This window comes from Lacerta agilis, chromosome 10 (assembly GCF_009819535.1).
Source record: "Lacerta agilis isolate rLacAgi1 chromosome 10, rLacAgi1.pri, whole genome shotgun sequence".
Lineage (NCBI taxonomy): Eukaryota > Metazoa > Chordata > Lepidosauria > Squamata > Lacertidae > Lacerta > Lacerta agilis.
Window position 1 is genome coordinate 34,392,091 of NC_046321.1, and position 25,079 is coordinate 34,417,169.

Consider the following 25,079-nt stretch of genomic DNA (forward strand, 5'->3'; position numbering starts at 1 on the left):
TGCCCCGGGGCTGGCGAAGACATTGTCCGGTGGGTTCCAGGCGCCAGCTGACAAAATGGAAAGGTAGGCGAGCATACGGGTCCCGGGAGGGCTCAGCGGAAAACTAGAGGGGCGGGGCGAGCGGAGCCGAAGCGCCATTTTTAAACAGCCGAGGCAACCGATGCCCGCCTGAGGTGGCGGGTAAGCGAGGAAGGGAAGGAGGCAGGGGGGGCAAGGCTGTTCCCGAGGCCGTTGGCGCTGCCCGTTTGCTTCGCGGTTCTCGTTCTTTCGACGTGGGTCGGCCAGCCGCTTTCCTTCGTGGGGGGTGGGGTGGGGCTGGAGGCTTCCCTTCCCCGCCCGCCCTTCGTCTTCACGACGGCCCTCTGAGGTAGGCCGGTGAAGGAAGACCGGCGCCTCCACCCAAAACAAACCCAGTCCCAGTGAGACGAAACACGGAATATTGCCATCCAGGGCTTTTTCTTTTCTCTCCCCCCCCCCCAAGCAGGAACTTTGTTGCCGCACCTCTCAGGTTAGCGCCATTGCCATTATAAGGGAGCAAGTGAGGCGTTCGCGGTGAGTTCCTCTTTCTACAAAAAAAAAAAAAAATAGCACTGTAATGCCACTCCAGATAGTTTCACCGGCCAAAAGGGTTTTTTTTTTAAAAAAAAAAATACCGCCAAGGTGCTCGTAAGGTAATGCTGGCTAACCGCTCTAGTTCTGCTGCTCTTAAAAGTTGCCTGCAATTTAGCTGCACTGATTTAAGCAGCTCTCTAGAAATAACCGCTCACAGAATTTTATAAGCATTTGGAAACTTAACCACAAGGAGTCAGTATAATCCAAATGTCTTCTATCTTGCACAATGTGCATCTACCCTAATATTTATTACAGTATCTTATCTAGGCTGTTAATAATAATAATAAAGCACAAATTGTAAAAAAAAAACATGGTTTGAAAAATGAATCTTTAAAAAAACTGGCTGAGATCCAATGAGGTGGCTTAGGCTTCTCCCCCCCCCCCATCTGTTTTGGGAAGCTGTGAAGGGTAGGAGAAATCCCATTGTGCAAGCAGACTTACGTTATTGGGTGTCATTCAGTAATCATACAACAAATAAAACTTCAACAACTATACACACTAGATGTGTATTTAATTTTTCAGCATGTAACTTTATTATAAGTATTAAAATTTGTGTTGCAAATCCATTGACCTTTTAATTGCAAGGCAGTTTCTGGCAACCCCAGCTCCTCAAATTTTATTTAGTAGTGGGCATGCTTTAAGCCTGTTGTCTTTGTCCATGGAGTTTTCTTGGCAGGGATACTGGAGTGGCTTGCCAGTTCCTTCTCCAGGACTCTCGAAGTGACTAGCATGAGTTTGGTCAAACTCTGGGAGGCAGTGAAGGACAGGTGTGCCTGGCGTGCTCTGGTCCATGGTGTCACGAAGAGTCGGACACGACTGAACAACAACAATGCTTTAAGCTCTGGTGTAAAGTTCTTGTTACTAGTTTATTGTTTATGCTTAGTTTTGATTTATAGCCTATCCTGTGCCAAAGCCTGAAGGCTTGTATTTTTAAAATTGATTATTTTTTCTTCCTCAATAAGTTTAGGCATTATATGCCAAATAAACCAAATATTGTTTTGCAAAACAATATTAGTCATATTGCATGGCTAATACCATTGGTAGGTTCAGTTTAGTGCCTAGCAATGTCAGGGAAGATTTTAGCAAGACATTCAATGCAGGCAAAGTGTTGAATATTATACTGGTTGTAACTTGCATCTGTCACAAAGTGGGATGCATTATCCTCAGAGGATATTGCACAGTTTGGCTGACTTCTGTATAATCCTTCAGAGTAAACAGTCCTGCAGGAGCAGAACTTTTGCACCCAAAGAAAAAAACAGTTTAGGTAATGGGAAAGTTTATGCAGTGCTTTCATAAATTAACTTGGTTTACTCTGGTTGATTTGAGAATGAAATCAGATTTAAATACACACACTATATTTATGTATTTTCAAAGATACCCTTGTCAGAGAAATAATGAAGCTTTGGAACATGTATTCAAAGCAGAGCCTTTTTAACCATGAATCCATTGACTACTAATTGGGTGCTTTTCTGTTTGTACAGGTAATTTGGTCTCAAGGGATGCCCTCAGGAGAGAAAGAGGTCTCTATGACGGTGGCAGGCTTGTGCTGACAGCCTTATTAACATTGTCATCTCATTAACATTCAGTCAGAATGGACACTTTTCCAAATATCCTTTCATCGGTGGGTGGAAGTGGAGATCTTAGCTCACAAGCAGAAGTACAAAAACTGTTAAATGATGAAAGAATGCGGTGTGAACACCATAAAAACAATTACCAAACTCTTAAAGCAGAACATACAAGGTATAGTATGCTTTCTTTCTTTTTGATGTTGAGCTATTTAATGAAATGTTTCGATCATGAAAATAAAATGTAAGTTTTCTGTAGCTAAACTAGTTGCAGTACTAATCAGATGTTAGACGAATAGTATTCAAGTTTAGCACACTGCTACAAACTTTTACTGGGGAGTGACGGCCAGTTTGCAGGAACGTGATGACAACAGGTGGATATGCATGGTTATGTCACAGCCACCAGGGATGGGTAGACAATTTTTGGCTGGTATTCCCTTCTCAATGTGGAAAAGGCACCCTTGCCCAAAGATGCACAATGCACCTTCACACAGTGGCATCCTTTTCTGCGCCCTGGTATTTCCTGAGGAGACATATTGGGTGGGCATGTGTGCTGTTGGGTGTTGCCTTCAGGCAGTGGCAACCAGCTCTTCCATCTGCCCAACATTACTTCTTTGGTCAGTATGGGAAGTGTACTGTTGAAGCTTGGCAAAAGCACTATTTGCCAAATGGAGCCGCCTCCATGCAGTTCTGTTTCATTTTGCCATTGTATTGCTTCTGGTTTCTGTGACTTGGGCGTCAATTTCTTGGGATGTTGTATTGTTGTGCTAGTGTATTTAAAAATATGCACAATGTTGATTTGTGTGTGTGTATTGGCATTTTCAGTATATAAAAAAACTTTCTAACAGGAAGAAAACATCAAAGCTGCCATCCAGAAAAACCTCCATGTTGTTGCTGCTCTTCTTTCAAATCTCTCCTTTTCTGTGCAGTCTTTTGGCACAACTCTCTATGTGTCATATTAGCTGTAATTAAGCCTAAGTATGTGTAACTGAAGTAAACTGATATGCTTCCCCTGTTTATCCTACTTCCCCTTTCCTCTCCTTTCTCTGTTATCTTCAATGTGCCAAGATATAGATCAGTAAACTAAAAAGCAGATACATTGTAAAGTGATTTCTTTACAGGCTTCAGAATGAATATACAAAATCACAAAATGAGCTCAAACAGTTGTTACGTGAAAAGCAAACCGTTCATGATAAATTTCAGTGTCTGCTCAGTGAATTCCGAGATGAATTGTTGGATAAATCAAGAGAAGTAGAGGAGTTAAAGAAGCAGGTGAAGCCACAATTTTTTCTTTTAAGTTACATTATTCATTTGTATGTTATACAGTATCTTAATCCACATTGCTAATTATGTCTGATGTTCTTGTTAAACTGTGACTGGTATCTAAAGAACTGCAGTTGGGGGTAAAGTTCTTACTTTTTTTTACCACATATTTGTATTGTGATAGTACTGCTGTTGTGACCCACCTTAGATCAGCCGTGACCTGATAGTGAGTCCCAGCCCACCAGTTGAAGGCCAGTGGCTTAGATCATGTAGGAGTACTTTGTGACTTTTTTCCCCTCTTCATGCAAAATATTTCCATGCCATACTCTGCTCAGTTTCAAAAATAAATTTGACATGAGGCATGGAGCTGCCATTTCAAAAGAAGTTTAAAGACCCCTTTGACTCATGTAGTTTGTTTAACAGTTGTCTGGAACATGACATGCACTTTTACTACAGTCGTACCTTGGAACCCGAACGTCTTGGCACTTGTACGTTTTGGCTCCCAAATGCCTCAAACCCAGAAGTAAGTGTTCTGGTTTGCAAACGTTCTTTGGAAGCTGAACATCCAGCACGGCTTCCAATTGGCTGCAGGAGTTTCCTGCAGCCAATCGGAAGCCACGCCTTGGTTTCCAAACATTTTGGAAGTTGAACGGATTTCCAGAACGGATTCTGTTCAGCTTACAAGGTATGACTAATGGCTTGCAGGGAGCATCTGATCCATTAGATCCAGCTTAAATTGTATTTCTCAGTTGATTGGAGGAAGGGCAGGGTGTGTGAAATAAAATCTGTCAAGAAATTTTATCTCCTGGAATACTGCCTCTGGTATTTTATCTTTATTGATGATGAACTCCCTTTCTCTTCACAGGTAGAAAATATAGTTGTAAAGCTCAGGAAAGTTCTCTTTGGTCTAATGCCTACCTAAATTAATTATTGTACACTCTTATTTTTCTTCTTCTTTGGCGATCACTCGTAGCCGAGTAAGATTGTCTTCCATGAACACGGTCTTAACAGTGAGTCTGTAAGTGACTGTGGATGCCAATTCTAGATCCACATGTCCTTCCACAGTGGGGACATAGGGCAGGACATTAAGAAGGAGTGATACTGTATTTACTTATTTGTGTACATAGTTTATATCCAATTTTTTCTACATAGATATGTGCTCTCCAAGTGGCTAGAACAGTTGTAAGAAATGAAGTACAATATAAAGTCATAAATAAAGCATGCAAACTAAAACAGCAATAGCCAATTTAAGTAGATGGTAAAATCATCCTGGTCTAAGTTAAAGAATGCTTAAATTAGTAGTTCGAAAATGCCCAGAAAACCATGAATGGCACTTAAATTATAATAATGATGTTTTTGGGAGGGCATTCCAAAGCTGTGAAGGGTCACTGCTAAAAAATAATATGCCCTTCTAAATATTTCATCCATATTAAAATGCTTCCCTATCACATGTTCATGAATTTGAGAATATTATTTATTAATAGCTTAATTCCACTCTTCTTTCAAGCAGCTCATGGCAGCTATGGATTTTATTTATTTATTTATTTGGCCAATAAATTATTCCTATTCCTATCCTATTCCTATTAATTTTTACACCTCTTTGTATTTCGTAGAAATTTCTTAAGTGGTTTCTCTCTCTCCCCACCCTCAGCATTTATCTTAATAACAACCATATGACTTACAGTAGGTTGAGAGACAAGTGCCCAAGGTCATCCAGTCAGTTTCATGACTTGAGTGGGGATTTGTACCTGAGTCTCCATAGTCCTAGTCATTCATACTGTGTCTCAACACTGAATTTTTATTAGTTAGGTAGACTGTATACTATAACAAATATGCATCTACCTTTGATCTGTGTTAGGAATTGTGCAGTGCCGTTTTATACATGTTTATTCACAAGCCAGCTGCGTTGAGCTGAACAGACCTTACTTCCAGGTATGTTAGGACTGTAGATTCAGTTTGTATTTTCCTTTGGTTAAGTCATTTTGGCAGTTGCCCAGTGATGAAAATCATGTTGTAATAGCAGTGTTCAATACCTTTTTTATTGTTGCCAGTTCCAGTACTTTAGGAATATATGCAGCATAACAGGATAATTATGTGGCGTTGTGGTCTAAACCACAGAACCTAGGGCTTGCTGATCAGAAGGTCGGCGGTTCGAATCTCCGCAACGGGATGAGCTCCTGTTGCTCAGTCCCAGCTCCTGCCAACCTAGCAGTTCAAAAGCATGTCAAAGTGCAAGTAGATAAATAGGTACCGCTCCGGTGGGAAGGTAAACGGCGTTTCTGTGTGCTGCTCTGGTTCGCCAGAAGCGGCTTAGTCATGCTAGCCACATGACCCGGAAACTGTACGCCGGCTCCCTCAGCCAATAAAGCAAGATGAGCGCTGCAACCCCAGAGTCGTCCGTAATGGTCAGGGGTCCCTTTACCTTTACCTAACAGGATAAATAATGGAGTGTTTCCATCCTGGGCTGGGGGAACTCCAGGTCTTTTAAGTGGCAGCAAGATCTTCATAGAGACAAATGATGAAACTTGGTTACTTTCTTTTTATATGTTTCTTCGGACATGTAGGTAATTACTCCACAGAAGTTGGAGTTGCTTAAAACAGAAATAAGAGACAGCATAGAAGCACCTCTGAAAGAGAACCTTCGGAAGCTAGATAAAGTAAGTAGAAACAAAGTTTTCTGTGAAATGAAAGTTTTATATCCATCCATTTCTTCAGAGTATAAAAATATTCTTAGTCAGCTAGCTCCATAATTAGGAAAATATATTTTGGTCAGAAAAATTGTAACTACCGTATTTTCCGGTGTATAAGATGACTGGGTGTATAAGACGACCCCCAACTTTTCCAGTTAAAATAAAGTTTGAGATATACTCAACTGCAGATTCTCCACCCGGCGTATAAGACAACCCCTGACTTTTGAGAAGATTTTCCTGTATTAAAAAGTAGTCTTGTACACCAGAATATACAGTATCTACTGTTACTTATATTTGATGGACAGGAGAGGTCAGTGTTTATCTTCTTCTTTCTGATAACATTTAAATACAAGCTGTTTAAATAACTAAGTGAGCTTAAAGACCCATGGATCGAAGTTATCTTGCCATGAAGCATAACAGTTTGTTTTAATTCAGCTTCCCAGGTTGAACACAACAGCAAGTAAATGTCTGTAAAAGTGAAATTAAATTCTGATAAAGTCATTTCCCTGGCTACATAGGAGAGGGAAAGTGAGTAGTGTGTAAGCCTGTTTTGCTCAGACACATTCTGGCTCATCTATGTCATGCTAAACTGGGTTAGTGTTCCATGCAAATTCAACCATGCAATGCCTCCTGTTTTGTGATTAAAGAGGCTGGAGATAGGATCTTACCCGCTGCACTATTAAGCTTTGGGGCCCATGAGAGTCACAGAGGCTGGTACAACCCTTCAGTGACTAAAGGTAAACAATAAGAGAAAGAACAGGATTCTCTTGACAGTGGCTCAAGGCTATCTCAACTAGGGCTGGGCGATACCTGGTTTTCAACATAACAATATATTACCAGTTAAACATTATGATATTTCGATACATCACTGTGAAATAAGGCTGGAGCTATGTAGAGGTGAGCATGGCAATGTCCTGACAACTGCTACTACTTATGGGTCTAACTCTAAAACTGATAAATTTTTACTTAAGATATTGTTACAACTGTTACATTATAGTACTACTGTATCAATAATAGCACAGTTTCTGTAAAATTAAAGTTGTAGAAGTAATTAGTAGCATAGATGTCAAAGCTTCCCTAAAAAATTAATTACATTACTAAACAAGAAAAAGCAAATTCAGTGTCACACTTTTAGATATTCACATATCTTTGGTTGAAAAACCCAGTGCTTTTTGCTGGCTTCTGCTTCACAAAAAACAAACGCACCACAAACACCACCAACGGATGGGGGAGGAGAGCGCATAGACACTCACACATCCACAAGCAGTACACACATGCAGATGCAGGGGGGAATGACAGAAGGGTCAAATGCCAAAGGCAGGTGTCTGTTTTTTTCTAACCCCAGTTTGCTTTTACTGTGGGGAAAGCGCTCCAGAAGTCTGAACCTTGCGGGCTTTCCTTAAGCCAGCTACCAGCCTAGCACCTTTAAGCAAGAGCCTTGAGGGAAGAAGTCCCTGCTTGCTGGCTGGATGGCTGAAGGAGACAGAGAGCTAACTGTTTTTCAAAGCTCCCTTTGGCAATATCTGCTGGCCAATATTTGAGTCAGCCTGTTGTAGTGATTTGTAGCTATTTCTTGTTGCTGCAGGAGGCAGGGAAGAGCTGACTGAGGTGGAGTTAACGAGCGCTGCACACACAGGAAGAAGCATCGGCTTCCTAGTTTTTCCAATATTGTGATTTTTTTAATACCACACACACAATATGTGATAAATTGCAAAGTCATAAAAACTGTTATCATGATTTGATCTAAAACCTGATATATTGATTTATAGCACAGCCCTAATCTCAACTGTTCTCCACTTCCTGGCAATGACTCCACTGCCGCAATGGTCACTGGCAAGGAGCATTCTCTGTTGCTTCTGGAGCTTAAGCCAACCAATAGTATTACAGTCATACCTCATGTTGTGTTCGCTGCGGGTTGCGAATGCACCGAACCTGGAAGTAACGGAACGGATTACTTTTGAGTTCAGCAGGTCGCGTGTGCGCAGGCGTGTCAAATGACGTCATGTGCAGACGCGCTGAATCGCAACCCGCACATGTGCAGAGGTGGCGCTGCGGGTTGCGGGCTGCTCAGGATGCAAACGGGGCTCCGGAACAGATCCCGTTCTCATCTAGAGGTACCACTGTACTGTATTTCCTTTGATGCAACTGTAAATGTAGTCATCAAAAACAATTAACAATTGTTGGCCTGTTTTCAGGTTACAACTGATACTTACTAAACATCTTGTGTGCTCATTTTTTTCTGCATGGGCTTGTATTTTTTATTCACTTTGATACAGTCACATATGTTATTCTTAACTAGGAAGCAGAAAAATGGAGAACAGAATATAACAAACTTCGCTATGAACATACTTTTCTTAAATCAGAGTTTGAGCATCAGAAAGAAGAGCATGCCCATATTTTAGAAGAGAACAAATTAAAATATGAATCTGAGGTAAGGAAGAATATTTTAATATAAGAAATACCATAACATTTGAATATGAATTTAAAGTTTTAAATTTAATCAACTGTAATAAATTTGAACCCTGCCTAAAGCATAATTAGTCAGGCCTTTTGCTTCATGAATCTTAAGAAAAAGGAGGAAATATGCAGTTTACCATATGTTAATTTTAAAGTAAGTCTTGCTGCATTCAGTCAACTTACTACCAAGTAAATGTGTGTAGGACTGCAGCCTTACAGTTATGATAATGAACTAATTTCATATTTCATTGTTCTGCTGTTCTTAATCAAGTGAAAACATTTTTTCCTGACTAAAAAATTACCTCAGGTGTGTTATTGGTTCCAATTTTATAGGGGACACATTTCTGCCACTTTAATTTTTCTGTGATAAAAGGGCCTATAAAACATAGTGCTAGTTTTACCAATGTATTCTTTATTTTGAATGAAATGAAAATGTATTTTCATTTTAGAACAAGTATATTTACTTTTATGTGCTTTTCTAATACTTCTGGGTGATCAACATAATGTTGTATATAAATACACTTTGACCAATTCCAAGCACAGGAACATGGTTTGTGTGTGGTGGGTTCTCATTCCCTCCCTCCCATCTGCATGGTTGTGTGTGCACCTGGTGCAAGGAATCATTGAATCTTAAGGGTTTTCTGAAGTCACACTCGGACTGGAGTGGGCCCATAGTGTTGTCTGTTCAATTCTCATAGATAACGAGACTTGGCAAAGATAAAGAAGAATTGCATAATCAGCTGCTTAATATTGATCCTACAAGAGATGGCAAGCGTGTGGAAGCACTATTAAGAGAAAAGGCTCAACTAGTTCAGAAATTAAAGGGTTTTGAAGCAGAAGTAGCAGAACTAAGAGCTCAGAGGGAGAACTCTGGTATGCAAGCTGAAAATGTGCAAAGAATACAGGTGCGACAGTTAACTGAGATGCAAGCTACAATGCGATCCTTGGAGGTAGGAGATTCTGATTGTCTTCCTACAAGACATTGTAAAGGTGTATGCTGTGTGTTAACTTAAACAATGAGAAACTCACATCATGCCATCAATGCACTTGATTCTTCCTAATCAGACTCCCATTACCCTAATAGTAATAAGATTACTATTTTGCAAAGTAGTTTGGAAAATTATGACAGATTTATGTACAAGGTGGTTTGAGTCATGATATTTGGAATAATCGTTGCGGAGTCTACAGGTTTGAACTTTTTACATGAGATTAAAAATGGAAGGATATTTTACTCTGGTAAACAAACCTGTCTGTAGAAACAATAAATAAATATATAAGCTGAATAATATACTAAGGTCCAAAACATTCAATAAGCAAATTCTACAAATGGGTCCAGCAACAATATTTTTATACAACTGTTTAAACTTATTCGGAGACTAGAGGTTGTGAGGGGGAATTTCAGGACACTTGTATAGTGCAGGAAGGTAAGTTTTTTTTAAAAAAATAAAAAACCAACCACCTCCCTATTCTAATCACCCCTCGCCAGATTACCGTATTTTCCCATCTATAAGACGCCCCCTATTTTGGGGAGTGGAATTAAGAAAGTGGGGGGAGTTGGCCCAGAGAATAAGTTGCCCCCTAATTTTTGACATTATTTTTTAGGGGGGAAACCTAGTCTTCATTATGTGAAGCCCTTCTTTGGGTGCCTTCATCACATAAGGTCTGGAGGGTGGCAACATAAGAACAGGCCTTTTCTGTGGTGGCTCCTTGTTTGTGGAATGCTTTCCCCAAGGAGCCTCACCAAGCACCTTCATTACATATCTTTAGGTGACAGGTGAAAATGTTTCTCTTCAACTTTTGAATGTCTTTGTGGGAGATGATCATTAGTTTGTTTTTGTTTTTAATTATGCATTTTGTGTTTTCATTTTGTATTTTTATGTTGTGAACCTCCCTGTGATCTTCAGATGAAGGGCAGTATACAATTAAAAAAAAAATAGGTGCACAAGCTTTATATTCCTGTTCAGGTCTGAGAGGGAGAGAGGCTGTTTTAGGATGGGAGAGGGGAGAAAGGACATTCCCTCCCCCCTTTCTTCTGCTGTGCTGCAAGTTGCTGAAGAGCTGCCAGCCCCAAACCTGAGCATTTTTTAACTATGCAATATTGAGATGTAGTTCTGGTGCTTGAACTAGCCCTAGCTTCCTAGGGGAGCTATTTAACTTCAGAGCAAATAAGCTAACCATCTAAAATATGTTAATGTAAAATGACCCAGAGATCTCCAAAAAGATTTGAGACCTCAGGTGCTTACTTACTAGAAGTAATGCCACTGATTTTTATTGGTCTCTTGAAACCAGTGCATCAGTCCCAGCCAGGTTTTGAGTGAAGGAACCTTACTTTTGTGCAAATAGGTTTAGAACTCATTTCTGTGAAGCCATTTAAGATTTCCTTTCTTAATTTTAAGGCAGAAAAACAATCCCTTAAGCTGCAGCTTGAACGCATTGAAAAGGAACTGCAGATGAGCATTGAGCAAAATACGCTCTTAAGAAGCAAGCTACATAAAGCTGAACGAGAGATCAGTGCCTTGACAACTAAAGTAAGTATTTTGATGCTGTCAAGACTTTTTTTTCAGAGATGTTACCAGAAACATTATCACTAATTGTATCTTTGGAGACAAATTGTCTCTATTACACGGCTTTATTTCTCCTTTTTCATAATTCAGTGTTTGAAAAACCATGTTCTTATTGTCCTTGGATTTTTCTGTTGGCATGAAAACATAGCATTTTGTTTTTGGCACTGTTCCCTAAAGCAGTAATAACATCCACAAATGACATTTAGTAACACTTACTATTGCGTGCTCTGGTCCATGGGGTCACAAAGAGTTGGGAACGACTGAAAAACAACTATTGTGAACAAAGGAGGTTGTCTTATGCCACATCAGACTGTTGGTTGGTCTAGCCCAGCACTAGTCAATTCTGAGAACTAGTTAGCAGTTGAGGTAGCAAACTGTTTCTAGGCTGCACCTCTTCAGCCAGTAGGTGGAGACTTGTATGATAGAGAGAATGCTCTTTCACACATAATGTGTGAAAAATTAGATGTTGGAGGGAGAACTCCTAGCCCAATCTTTTCCTTGACATGCTTGTTCTCTGTGTGGAGGATAAATGTGCTGTGAGCTTTTAGTCCTGTACAGACTGAAGTGATAGTCCAGAAGCAGTTTTACTGTGACCAGTGATAACATGGCTGCATGGGCATTAGCACTTGCATGAGTGGAAGTTCCTTGCATGTGGAAGTGGGATCAGTGACTCCTTGGTTGTTAAGATGTAATGCATGCCTTCTAAATAGGTATATAAACAAGGAATTGCTGGATCGAGTTAATCTAAATAGCCAGTACTTTCACTTGCGATCTCAAGATTCTCACTCTTTAAATGTTAGTGGGCTTTTATTTCTCTGATGGGGAGAATTGTACTTTCGTGTTCTCAGCCTGAAGCTTGTGTCAGATCTCACCTGTGATAACAGCATATTTCTTAGAAAGCACCTTCCCCCTTGGGAAAGGGGGGGAAATAAGACATCTTGCAGCAAGTCTAAGCTGCCTAAAGAGAAGGGGTGGGGATGGGATCCAGATTAAGATAGTTGTGCTTAAGTCACAGTGGGACTTGAATTTAGTGCAATTTACTTTGTCTGGATCCAACCAAGGACAAGTAGAAAAATGCAAGTACAGTGGTGCCCCGCTAGATGAAAAACTCGCTAGACGAAAAACTCGCTAGACGAAAGGCATTCGCTAGCGGAAGGCTGTCTCGCAAAACGAATTTTTGAATGGGCTTGCCTCGCAAGACGAAAAAATTTCCGATTCCCCCACCCCCTGTCAAACTGCTCTTCCCCCATTGGTGCTTCACAAGACGAAATTTTCGCTATACGACAGCACTCGCAGAACGAATTAGTTTCGTCTTGCGAGGCACCACTGTAGAAGCAAGAGGTTATGGGAGACATGGGTTAATGGAACCTGATACATTCAGGGTCAAAGACTGTGGCAACAGAGAAACAATACTGGGGGGAGGAACAAATGGAAATATTTGCTTTCATATTATGTTGTGTATTTTACTTTGCCAAATTTCATATTGTTTCATGTTATGGTGGGGCCACTTTTAACCTGTTATTTACCACAATATAGAGATAAACAGCATGAATAGCTGCTGAGTGTCATGTGCCCAGAAAGTGGCTTTCAAATATTTACATATTTTGAGCCTAAAATTAAATTCCCAAATAATTTATTACGTTAGAGCAGGACACTTCCTCTGGAACTATGTAAATAGCTTAGAGAAATTGTTCCTCATATTATTCTGTTTTCTTCCTTCCATGAAGGCAAAGTAGAAACTATGTTTTAAAGCACAGAAGCACGAAAACAGAAACTGGGTAACCACAAGATGACTGTTGGAGATTGTAGAAATGATAAACTGTGATCTTTTGTCTTAACGGCCTTCTATGTACACAGATACCTGCAGTAGTAGCTATTATTAAAGAAGCCAGGCATCCATATGATAGAGAATGGAGCTGCAACTTCTTCAGTGTAGAATAATTCTCATTTTGAGAATTAACATTAAGTATAAAGGAAATATATTAAGGAATCCCACTTCTCTACTGATCAAGTGTCCCCCCCCCCCAATCAGCTCACGCACAGTGGGCATGTTACCTCTTTCTCTTGGAGGAAGAGGCAGGCCACCCACACGCCCCACCTGTGCCAAGTTGCCTTAGCACATGTGGGTGGCACTGAAAGAGGAGGTGGCTTTGGAACAGGCAGAAGCTGTGCACAGTGACACTAATTGTCTCCATGGCTGGCAGTTGCCTTCTTCCTCCCCACCTCCTTTCTGACATTGTAATATGCCGCCATATCGTGACGTTTATCTGGTGGTGTATTGTGATATTGGAAAGCAGATATTGCCCAGCCCTACAGGAAACCACTGAAAAGGATCTCCAAGATGTTTGGGAGGACAATAGCTCAGAGGTGTGCTTTGTATACATCTCCAGGTAGGGTGCAAGAGAGCCCTCTCTGTAATCTTGAAATGCCCTGCCAATTACTGTGGACAGTTCTGAGCTAGATGTAGCAGTGGTCTGACTTGGTTTAAGGCAGCTTCATATGTTCCTGATCAGCAGTGATACAAAAACTAACATTTTAAACTAGAATAACCATTGATGACAGGTAGACCATGAAGGGATGTGGTCAAACCTTGTGATGTGTAAATGACAAATGGAGCTTCCTTTTTACTTTCAGAAAATCAGTGTCTTAACTGTAGTTGCTTAATCAAATACTAATTCTTAAAACTTTTGTAGCTTCTACACACTAGTGGGTTGTGATTACATTTGACATTGAAAAGAGCTTTCTGCTGCTTAATTTGCAACAACCCTGTAATTACTGTACTAGGAAAGTTTAAACTAGAATTTCAGTTCATTTCAGACAATAATTGTCTTCAATGTTTTTTTTTCTATTGAAAAAACAGTGTTACTTACGAGGCAGGAAGGCAACTGCTTCGGTTTTACATTGTGTAGGGTTTGTGACAAAGCATGCTGAAATTTCTTCTCCAAGGTTAGCTATTTGCAAGTGACATATAGGAGATAGATGATCTGCCATAATACTGAGCCAGTTATACCAGGCCAGTGATTTTAATGGCATAGTTAAGACTAGCACTTCTCTAGCATGAAGGCTTATGTTGTCGAGGTGGCAGATTGCCTCACAGAACATTGAACTCAGTAAAAAGAGCAAGCTGTCAAATTATGTGCATCCTCTGTGTGTTTGTTTTAAAATCTCTTAAAACACTGTAGAAGTTTTAGACATTTGAATGCTGGCCTTTAAGGATGCACTTTTATGTTATCACCTTTATGATTACCCAGTTTAGTAGTACAGGCAGGTCCCAGTTTCTGAACAAAATGTGTTCCCAGGAAATCACTTGCTAGAAAGTGTTTGCATAACAAGCTGGCGATTTCCATTCTTTGCTCTGGGAATATTTCTAATCCGTGGTTACTTCCTAAAATTGCTGCCGCCAACTAGTAGAAGAGAGACAGGAAAAACTGAATTGTCCAGTCTCTCCTGCTCTCTGATTTGTCCACTCCCCCTCCTTGTACCACCACCACAACCATGGTTTCTGCCTGAAAATGGCTGCTGCCAACCAGCAAAGCACAAACTAAGAAAGTGGACAAATTGCCTGTTTGGATATCTGAATCGGCCGTTCACATAGTGAGGTTTGAGCATAAATGAAAGAAAAACTTAGTATTCCCACATAGGTACAGTATATAGTATTTTTATTAGAAATGAGGTTGACAGTTTCATTTAAACGTTGACCTGAATGCTTAAGACACTTGGCGCCAATTTGCATGGCTCCAGGAAACAGGTTTTTCTTGTGAAATTGTTTGTATGTGTCTATGTGCACAAGTATGTGCATGCAAGTCCTGGTTCAGACAAAAAGTTTTCATGTGCAGAGGTGCCTTGTTACAGGTTGTATGTATGTATCAGGTGTACATGTGTATCAGTTATTACTTAGCCACAGTTCTTATTAATATCTGTTGCAAGTTACGTAATAATAGATTGGGGTATTCATAAATATTTGTTTGAAATTTTATCTAAGAATTCCTAAATAATATTTGTGTGTGCGAAAGAGAGATGGAGACCCAGCTCCTGTTAAACTGGGTGTAAGGAAGGTACTGATCAGATGAATGCAGTCTGTTACAGGTACATGGCACTAGATTCCCCTATTTAGTCAGACATGGATGAATATAACCTGAAAGTTTTTATGGTGTATTTTTAATTTTTTTCTGTAATTCCCTACTTTGGGAATTAATTTATTATCTTTAATATACAGTACTACCTTTCTACCAAGGCACCCAAGATGCCTGAAAGAATATAGTGTTGGGGCCTGACAGACCTCTATAGGGATGGTGTTCCATTGAGAGAGTGCCACTGTTTGAAATGCTCTACTCCTAGTGGTTGCCCTGCCACATCTCATTTGGCAATGACACCCAGAGCAGACTGTGCATTTTAAATGGTTACCATTTTAAAAAGATTTTTCATAAATCATTTCAGCTACCATATTTCTAACTTGGGGAACTCCTCCTATGGAAGTAGGAGAAAACCTCAGAATCTTTCATCCAGAAGAAGATAGGAGGGATTCTTGCATGATTTTATCCTCCTTAAGCAGAAAGAGGCGAAAAACTGTTCTAATCAAAACTGGAAATTGATAAAACATTATCTTCTATAGGTTGAAGAACTTAAGCATTCACACAAGTTAGAAATAACAAACATCAAGCTGGAAGCGGCAAGAGCTAGGACTGAGATAGAAAGAGAAAGAAACAAGATTCAAAGTGAAATAGATGGTAAAACTTTATTACTTCAGCGATTTGTTATTGCCACCAATTATAGATACAGAATTTTGTCTTTGAGAAAAATTTAGAGCAGTCCAGTAAGTACTGTCGTGCAGCCGTATCCCTTTCATGGGGATACTTTCATTTTAATGTGTCACTTTCATTAAGCTGCCATGGTTTTTGTCCAACATGTAGCCCCGCTGCACCCAGCTATGTGCTCATATACCTGTAAGCTGACATAACAGAAGTAATCATGGATATAATTAGTGTAATTCTTAAGTTCAGTGGGGACTTTTCGCCATAACTGTCTTAGCTTTGTGAATATTTAATTTTTACATTTTTAATGTTATCTTTTCTGGGGTTGGAGGGATATTGTAGTATTTTAATGATAAAGTAAAACATGAATATATTCTCATATTGCAGTACTTGTGTGAACCCTCTCTTAAATGAGAATTGTCATCTTGTAACTATCCATTCACGATTATTTATACTTAGATGCTCCCATTAATGCCAGTAGAAATAACATCTAATTTTAATTCTGAAATTGCATGTGGAATGCATTTCTGGTGAATTTTGAACACATTTAAATCTCATTGATTTTCCCACAGGTGAAAGTTAAACAGAAACTTAGCCTTCCTTCTGAAACTTGTGGGACATAGGCTGCAATCCTGTGCATGTGTACCTGGGAGTAAACTTCACTGAACCCAGTGGGATTTACTTCTGAGTAAATATTTATTGAAGGTTTTTAGCCTAATTCTATAATACTTCCCTAAAGCTACACTGCTTTAAGTAGTGGGAAAGCTGTAGGCAAAGTTGTACTTGAATGTAGGAAAAATGAAGAGTGGCTTACATGAGTGAGCAACAGATTCAGTTTTATCAGCTTCTGTGTAATGATTTTCAGAGCTTTCAAATACTGTAAATGTTTAAAAACAGGTTTACACTCAGATAATGAAATATGTAAGAAAACACTTGAGCAGCACAAGATGCTTTTAATAGAAAAGGATCGTGAATTAGTACGCAAAGTACAAGCTGCAGAAGAAGAAGGCTTCCAAAAACTTGCAGCATTACAGGAGGAAAAGTAAGTATGTTATTGTATGTTTTCTTCTCTTGCTCAAAAAGAGTTTAAAATTGTAGCAACTTCCATGCCTATGAATATTGTGCAGTATGTTCCAGCTATAAAATTGCTGCTGCTAGTTGCTATTGCTACAGTGGACAGGGTATTTTAAACGCATCTCACATTGCTTCAGTATCCTGAAATCATTCTTGCCCTGTCCAAGGAAGCTGCTGAATTAGTTGTGCGTGACTATGAAATCTGTGGATGGGAGCTTGTGCTGTTTCTGCACTAATCATGGAACACTGAAGCTATACCAGCCGAGTAGAAGTGTTCTCTCTCATATGTGTGTGTGTGTGTGTGAGAGAGAGAGAGAGAGAGAGAGAGAAATCTCTTTTTCACAGCTCTTAAACACTACATAATGTTTCAGGTTAGAACTTGAAGCCAGATTATCTGAACTGGAGAAAATCAAAGTGGAGCAAGATACTCAGAGGCAGTTGGAAAAGGATGAGTACAAAGAGAAGTTATCTGCTCTGCAGGTGGCAGAAGAATCCAGCAGAAGGGAAATCAAGGATCTTAGGTAATTTGTAGAGGTTTTAATTCTATTTAGGAATTGGAGTTTTTAACACTTTATCAGAAAGTGTTATTGCCTGCTGAACAAAGCGCTTGACACTTCGCTGCTTGTGTCTAAGCTGGGCAGGTGTTTTTGTTTCTCCAGAAATGGCTTTATAGAAATAGGTATTTAATTGGAAGACCCTTGTTTTGCACCATTTTCTTTGCCAGCTGAAGCATGCTGTTGCCTAAAGTTATTCTTGAAACTTCTACATTTGTTCACAATTACACAATATGTGCAGCTGTACATATAGTGTATCATACACTATAAAATACAGTGAAGAAACTGATAACCATTGTATTAGATTTTCTTTTTAATTATATCTTATACAAACATATATCGCTAAAAGTTGTTTGAAACCAGTCCTCAATACATGCATTGTCACTCCCATTTGTTTCCTCAACATCCTTTCTCTCCTGCCCTTCAAGTTTGTCTTTCCAGTTTCAATATTCTCTAAATATTCTATGTGTTAAGAACTTTGGATTGTCTTGTGAACTTTTTATATATTCAGCCATGAATTCATACCCATTTACACTCTGATGCACACAATACAGAGAAAATCAAATGAGTCAAAGAGAAGGTCACAAGGAAAAGAAAAGGAGAGATTAAAAGAAAAGTGGGAAATTCAAGTTAAGCATAGCAGCAGGCGGTCTTCAGTTTTGTGTCCTTTTAAACTTTTTATCTGTCAAAAATGTCTATACTTCTTTGTTTAGTCAAATGCACTTAACTCTTAGTGTCCAGGTATCAATGTATGTTTTTATACTATATTTCCAATATGCAATAATTTCCTTTATTTAAATGCCAATTTTGCCATTCTAATCTCAAGCATTTCGTTCCTTCTCTAAGTTTGAAAGAGGTAGGATGTTTCCTAATATCAACACTCCATAAGACCACTTTCTGCATTTCCTTAGGACCGACTTGGTATGCTTAGCCACTTCTCAAAATTCAGCAGTTACTGGACATTTCCACTGTATATGTTTCAAAATGTTTCCCTGTCCCCCACACTTCCAACAGATATTAATATTATTCCACCATTTATTAAAACATTCCATTGGATGATCAGTGTATTCTTTGCAGAATATTCTGCTGAATTAATCTTAAGTATATATCCAAGCCTGAGAAGTATATATCCAAGTCTTATCACATTCATAAGCTACTTTGTATTCATTTATAGGCTAAAGATTCAACAGCAAACTATTCATTCTGAGGATCTTGAAAAAGAGAGAAGTGAAAATGCTAATCTAAAGGGGGTAAGGAACCAACATCATGCTCTGTCATCTTCTCAAGATCACATGACTTTTCTGTTTTAATTGCAGCAGTTTGTATTGAAACCAGCATATGATAAGGGGTGTCCTTGTCAGTAGTGTCTGGTATGCAGACATGCATTGCCTCTGAACAGACGTGTTTCATTATCATGGCAAGTAGCTGTTGATTGTCTTATTCTGCATGAATCTCTCCTGTTCCTTTTTAAAGTGACTAACATCGCATCTTATGGCAGTGTATTTTGGAAGTTATTTATGTGCTTTGTGAAGAAGTGCTTTCTTTGTCCCAACACATCTACCAATAACTTAACAATGGATGACCAGAGTTGTTTTCCTGTGGGACCAATTTGTATAGGTGACTCCTCCTACTTGCTCCAGGAAGCAGGGCCATGCTAGATTGTCTTTAATGCGCCTTCTGTGGAAGGCACTAACTTACCTCCAGTTCTTTATCATACCTGCTCTGAGAAAACAACTTCCACAGCTTATTTAATATACAAACTTGCAGCTGTATGCATATCACTGAACAATAATACAATACTTTTAAAAGATGCAAAAATGGCACACAGGGGAAAAATAAGAAAATGGCACAGGCGGAGAGGGGTGCAGGAGAGCAGGAAAAAATGACCAGCAGCCTTCATGAGAGTGTTTGGGTGCAGAAGAGGTGGTCAGAGAGAGTGATTAGAGGAGGCCGGAGAGACTTGCAGAGAGGGTTGGAGAAACAATGGAGGCTTTTCAAGTGGTGTTCAGGGTGGCTTTTTAAACTGACTGCAAGTAGGCACTCATTTGCAGACGTCTGCAGTAAATGTACAGGTGTTCAGGGAGTAGGATCTATGGGATATTGGGTTGGGTCCTGTAGTATGGCTCTACTTCCTATTGTTCACATGTAACTGCTACAGTTGAGTGGTGTGTACATAGGGTTTATATGCTGTTTGGTGGAACTTCTAGAGCACGGGTGTCAAACACAAGGCCCGCGGGCCTAATCCGGCCCGCCAGACCTCGTCATGTGGCCCGTGTAGCCGCCGCCGGCCGCCAGCCTTCACCTTTTATTCTCGCTTTTTTTAAAAAAAGCTTCAGCCGGTAGCGATTTTTAGGCCGTTCTAGGACTCCCCTTCTCTAGAGCTTTGATAAATGATTTCATCGATCATTTTTATGTTTCTATTGCAGCGCATCCAAGATTTGCAACTCCAAGTGGCTTCTCTGTCACAGTCGGAGAATAACTTGCTAGTTTCCAATCAGAAACTGAAGGAAATGATGGAGAGATTAAAACATGAATGTCAGAATGCGAGAACTCAAGCAGAAAGGGCTCAGTTAGATTCAGAGAAGTATGATTTCATTTTTAATATTTTTCTACTGTTGTCTCAAGAAAGTAAAGTTCTGTGGAGAGTAAAGGGCCCCAGATGTTTATCTTGGGTTCAGTTGCCTGTATCATGAATTTTCTCTATTATGATAGATTTGAAATGTGAATTAATTATGTCTTGGTTTCACTACTTATTTGTTAGCAATGATAAGCTGGATGCAATCCCATGTACACTAATGTGGAATTAAGCCTCATTAAGCACAACATGCATAGGAATGTGCTGCACATTAAGATGATATACGTAATGTTGCCATAAAAACACAGACTCTCTAGGTAGAATTATGATATAAGGATTTATTAACTAATTATGTATTTTCTGTAGCAGGAAAGTAATTTACCTTGTTCCATTAAGTGTGAACGTAGCCTGTACATATCGCCATGTACTTCGTTACCCCTTAATCTGTCGTCTGCTTCTCACAGCAACACACAATAAAAACAATACAGTACGATCACATCTTGCACACAGTTAACTTGCACAATTTTAGTCTTGCATGGTTGAAAGTTGGCTGGTTGAAACTGCTTTTCCATTGGGCTGTCCTGGTGCAGAAAGAGCTTTTAAAATCTCTGGGTGCTTGCTGGGCTCTGGGATGCTCTCGCAAGATATCACAGGAACTCAGGCGGTTCTGTGAGATCTCAGGATAGTATCCCAGAGCCTGGTAATCTAAAAGCTCTCTGCCTTGCTTGGAAGGTAAGGATGGTCAATTTTCTCTTTGGATGGATTTTTGGACTCAAAGGAGCCTTTAATTACTTCTACTAACTCATTTATAAGGCCATATAGAAGTGCCCCAACATACAGTTTTGTAAGTGGTGATTTAGCACGGCATCCTGCAAGTTTCAGATCACCTTTCCCATTGTAAGAAACATACCTTCTAGGTATGTCTGAATTTCATTTAGCCATGTGCGATATACTCAGTGCATTCATGAATGTGGTGATTAACTGTGGATTTGATATGCAGGGCAACCATTGCTTTTTTTCCCCTCCAGAAATTTGGAAGACAAACATGTCGAATGGCTAGAAGAAAAACATAAACTTATTCAGCGTATTACAGAGGTAGAACAGAAGTATAACCAGATGAAAGAAAAATTGCACCGCGCATCAGTTGCTCAGAAAAAGGCATGTCACTTACAACATATATCTGAGGGGAACTTTTTCATTCTGGGTTAGCTAAAATTATGCTTCTATAATACGATTCTAATTGTAGTCAACATAATGTTTGTAATTTGTAAAACAAAATATTGACCTCTATTGCTAAAAGCTTTTGTGTTTTAAATGGCAAAAAAGCTGTGATAGCATCGAGAAATAACCCTAGTTGTGACATCTAATTTTTGTTTGTGGATAGATATTAACAGTTACACACCAAAGCTAATTAGATTTTTAAAATATGTAGCTATATTTTTCCCTGTGGAAAAATGCAAGTGTGTTGCAGAAATATTTTCACAGCTTTGCAGAGTACCAGCAACCTTTCTTCTCTCCCACACACCAAATAAATTAACAGGAAATTTCAGTGACTGAGAAGCACAAGGTTTTGTCCCACTACTTGATGCCCTAGTAGGATGTGTTCTTTCTGTTCCTCTTTCCAAAACATACCTTTTCAGTCAGAGTCTCTGTTTGCATCATTCCTGCTAGCCTTTCCCACATAACAAATGAAGTTTGTAATAAAATGACAATAATTTTGTCTCTCTTTTGGTAATCATTTTTAACTCCAAATGGATATTCCCCGCCCCCCATAAAAACACCAATTTCGCAAATGCTTCTTCCTTCATACTTGATTATTTTTCTTATTGTAAGCAGGTTGATGTGCTCAGTATTAAGTACCTCCTTCCCAATGAATATATGTATATATATGAATATATATGAGAATTTGGGGATAAGACTCCAATTAGAGCATATGGGTTAGAAAATGGAATGGTGCATTGGAAGTCAACAATCAAATGAATGTTTGCTTCTCTAACTATATATAGTATTTGCCCTATTTGCAGAGGAAGACACTTAATGACAAAAAGCAAAAGAAGTTACTGGAGAAGATAGAGCTGTTGGAAGCCAAGAGAGAAGAACTGGAAACAGAAAACCAGGTGTTAAATAGGTACATTGAGATATTGCTTGCTCTTGAATTTTGTTATGTTTCAGAGACAGAATGACTGTTGTCATTACTTAAGGTTTAACATTGCTTACGAAATAAATTCTTTGCTGCATCGCTTGAGATGGCGTTGGTGGTAAAGTTTGCATGTTTGAAGACAGTGTCCTGTTTGTTTCACGTCTTCACTATTTTAGGCAGAATGTTCCTTTTGAAGAACATATTCGCCTTCAGAAAAGACTGAAGGATTTGCAGCGGAGACATAACGAATTCCGCAGGTTAATTCTGTTTCCCAACATCCCAGTGCTGAATCAAGTAGGCATATTGTCTTCAACTCCGATACCTGGAGCAGAGGCATCCTTCCCTTTCTTGCCGGTAGGTGATAAGTTACATATGCATTCTCAAAGAGATGGTTTAAGGTGGCGATAACAAGAAAATGAGCTTGTAAAACAGGAAGAAGTGTTGAAAGTTTAAAATTCGAAGCAGGTTTCTGAAAGTTTTGGAGATGGGAAAATATATAAAAAAAACCCAAGGTAGTCTGTGGTGGGCTAGACCCAGAATTCAAAGAATTACCTTAAGCAAAGCCAGTAAGAGTTTTTACTTCATTGCTTTAAACATCAGAGTTCTGTGTTCTATTTATAAAAAAATGCTTTGGGAAGACGTTTGCTTTCCAAAGCTGTTTGCCATATGACATGGATATCTGCTGTTTGAGAAACAGAATCCCAACACCATCTTATTTGGATGATGGACTATTTTATACACAGGTTATATATAGGTTTCTTATTTTTTTTTAAAAAATAATAATTCTGAAAGTCACATTCTTTTGACTTAGTGAGCCATACAAAAATATCTAAGTAAACAGAAGCCGGAAAGCACTAGCACAACATCAGATTGCAATGAAATTGTTAGTCATAGAATATCTCTCTAAATGTTAAACATAATGAGTTGCTTCTTAATTTCAAGGAGGAACAGCATCAAAAAGAGCTTTCCCTGCTTCGCAAGCGCTTGGAAGAACTAGAAACCACCCAGAGAAAACAGCTGCAAGAGCTTGAGGCCTCTACTGAACGAGCTCGGTCAGTAATAAGCACGGACTCGAACTCTGATAGACATAAGCTTGTTGAAGAGTATGGTCTACCAGCTGGGGATGCCAAATAAACACTTGACTCCAAAGCATCATATACTTTTTGTCCTTTGCCAAAAACACACCCAGAAGTGCCTTGAAGTAGAGGATAGTCTGCATCATTTTTTATATTTTTAATTAATTGTTTTTTTTAAGCAACAACAGCAGTAGAATTCAAGAAAAAATGTGGGGGTTTTGTGTGTGTTTGTGTGTGTGAGTGAGTGAAAGAGAGAGACACAGAGAGCTCTTCTAGTTTAGATGATAGGAGGAGATCCATCATGTTGCACTAAAGCTTTTTTTCTAACAAGACCTTTCTCAAGTCACTTAGGGAGTGCAGTAGCTGTGTGGAAAAATCCCCCTTTCCAGTTTGATCATGAAGTTCTGCATCTTTCATCAGTACTGTGAGCTTGAGGCTGGCATCATGCAATTAAAAATACTGAAACAACCCGAAACATTATTAGTTGAACCCTAACAACTAAAGGCAGGTAAAATTCTGGGAATATGATCTCTGCCTTTATAAAGTACTTTATTATCTGCACTTTAATATGATTATAAAGGATATCAGAGGTAACAATCACTATTTTAAAATGATTATGAATATGCTTTTTACCTTTATACAGAGAGATGTGTGCAGTGCAAAACATTTGTTTGTTAACAAAAAAGTGAACAAATTTATTTATAATATATTTTTGTAAAATCTACTTCCTTGTTGTGTGTTATTTAATTGCAGTAGTGGTGTAAGAGCACTGATTTTCTTATTTTAATATAGGGTTTTTTTGTTCCTACCTAAGTGCCCTTGATTACCATGCAAATAATTAAAAATGCATCTGGTTCCTTTTCTATGTGCAACAGTGAAAATACAGGTTTTGTGATGGCATATGTGTTGGAAGTTGCTCAGAGTTTCATGCTGTTCACCTAATGCCATCCAATTTTGGGTTTTGTGTCTAATGGGGAACAAGCCATGCAGAAGAACGATCATTTTTCTGGTGGTTCTAGATATTATTTCATATATGAAATAACTTCCTCCTACTGTTTTGGAGACAGACTCAACACTGATTGTAGATGAACTATGGTGCTTCTGACCCTTCCTGCTCTAATCTAGACAACTTGTCAAGCAGTCTTGCATGACAATTCATTAAATTAGTTTTCACAAGCAGTTCGGTTAATCTTAAAACTATCAGGTAATCACAGAGAATCCAAAAGCTGTGGTTATTGTTTTGGGCTGTGGTGAATTTTTGCTGTCTTGAGTAACTGGGTCTAGGGAAGAAGTGGAAGATTTCCTCAACAAACTGATGTCTGCTGGATGAAGAGATCACCTCAATTCCTGAGTCATCGATGAACAAGTAAAAGGAATATTCACAGGTAATCTCTGATCCCTTCACATGCTGTCTGTAACTTGAATATCAAAGTGCCATGTATGTTGAACTGCAAATATTAGAAGGCAGCAATAAGGTCTAGAAAGCATTCAAGGTATATTGAATGCACCAGGATATGATTTTAAAACAGCTGTGTCACTATACTTGTTTGGCTCTGAATAAGGCTGGGCCTTCTTTCCCAGGTTATGCATATAAATAGGGAGTTCTTTCCCAACTGGAATCTTAAGTCAGACCATTGCTTTGTATACAATACCAGCCAGATTCCAGAAATAAAAAGGCAAAGTGACCACATGACCTGGAAATTCCAGAAACAGCAGGCCTAACAATGCTAAGGATGTGTTATGTCTCATATTGTAAAC

At 39.1% G+C, this 25,079-nt stretch overlaps 1 protein-coding gene across 6 annotated transcripts; it reads left to right on the plus strand.

Moving 5' to 3' along the window:
- CEP83 (centrosomal protein 83) lies at nucleotides 1–23,402 on the plus strand. 6 transcript variants are annotated; one of them, XM_033162401.1, is made up of 16 exons: nucleotides 1–63; nucleotides 2,094–2,352; nucleotides 3,299–3,449; nucleotides 6,005–6,097; nucleotides 8,430–8,561; nucleotides 9,286–9,537; nucleotides 10,984–11,115; nucleotides 15,764–15,878; nucleotides 16,800–16,944; nucleotides 17,348–17,497; nucleotides 18,705–18,780; nucleotides 19,957–20,114; nucleotides 21,134–21,263; nucleotides 22,112–22,233; nucleotides 22,422–22,599; nucleotides 23,188–23,402. In XM_033162401.1, the coding sequence occupies exons 2-16, from the start codon at nucleotides 2,204–2,206 to the stop codon at nucleotides 23,377–23,379; spliced, it is 2,175 nt and encodes a 724-aa protein (XP_033018292.1). In that variant the 5' UTR covers nucleotides 1–63; nucleotides 2,094–2,203; the 3' UTR covers nucleotides 23,380–23,402. The 6 variants fall into 6 exon arrangements, with proteins under 6 accessions (XP_033018292.1, XP_033018296.1, XP_033018291.1 ...); XM_033162400.1 differs by lacking the exon at nucleotides 1–63 and adding an exon at nucleotides 81–180; XM_033162403.1 differs by lacking the exon at nucleotides 1–63 and adding an exon at nucleotides 81–180 and having other exon boundaries at nucleotides 22,130–22,233.
- The last annotated feature ends 1,677 nt before the right edge of the window (nucleotides 23,403–25,079 follow it).

What these genes read in the sequence shown, in the direction of transcription:
- CEP83 (XM_033162401.1), top strand. Translation starts at nt 2,204, where the DNA reads ATGGACACTTTTCCAAATATCCTTTCATCGGTGGGTGGAAGTGGAGAT. An exon ending in CTTAAAGCAGAACATACAAG is followed by an intron (nt 2,353 to 3,298) that starts GTATAGTATGCT and finishes ATTTCTTTACAG; the next exon opens with GCTTCAGAATGAATATACAA. An exon ending in ACCTTCGGAAGCTAGATAAA is followed by an intron (nt 6,098 to 8,429) that starts GTAAGTAGAAAC and finishes ATTCTTAACTAG; the next exon opens with GAAGCAGAAAAATGGAGAAC.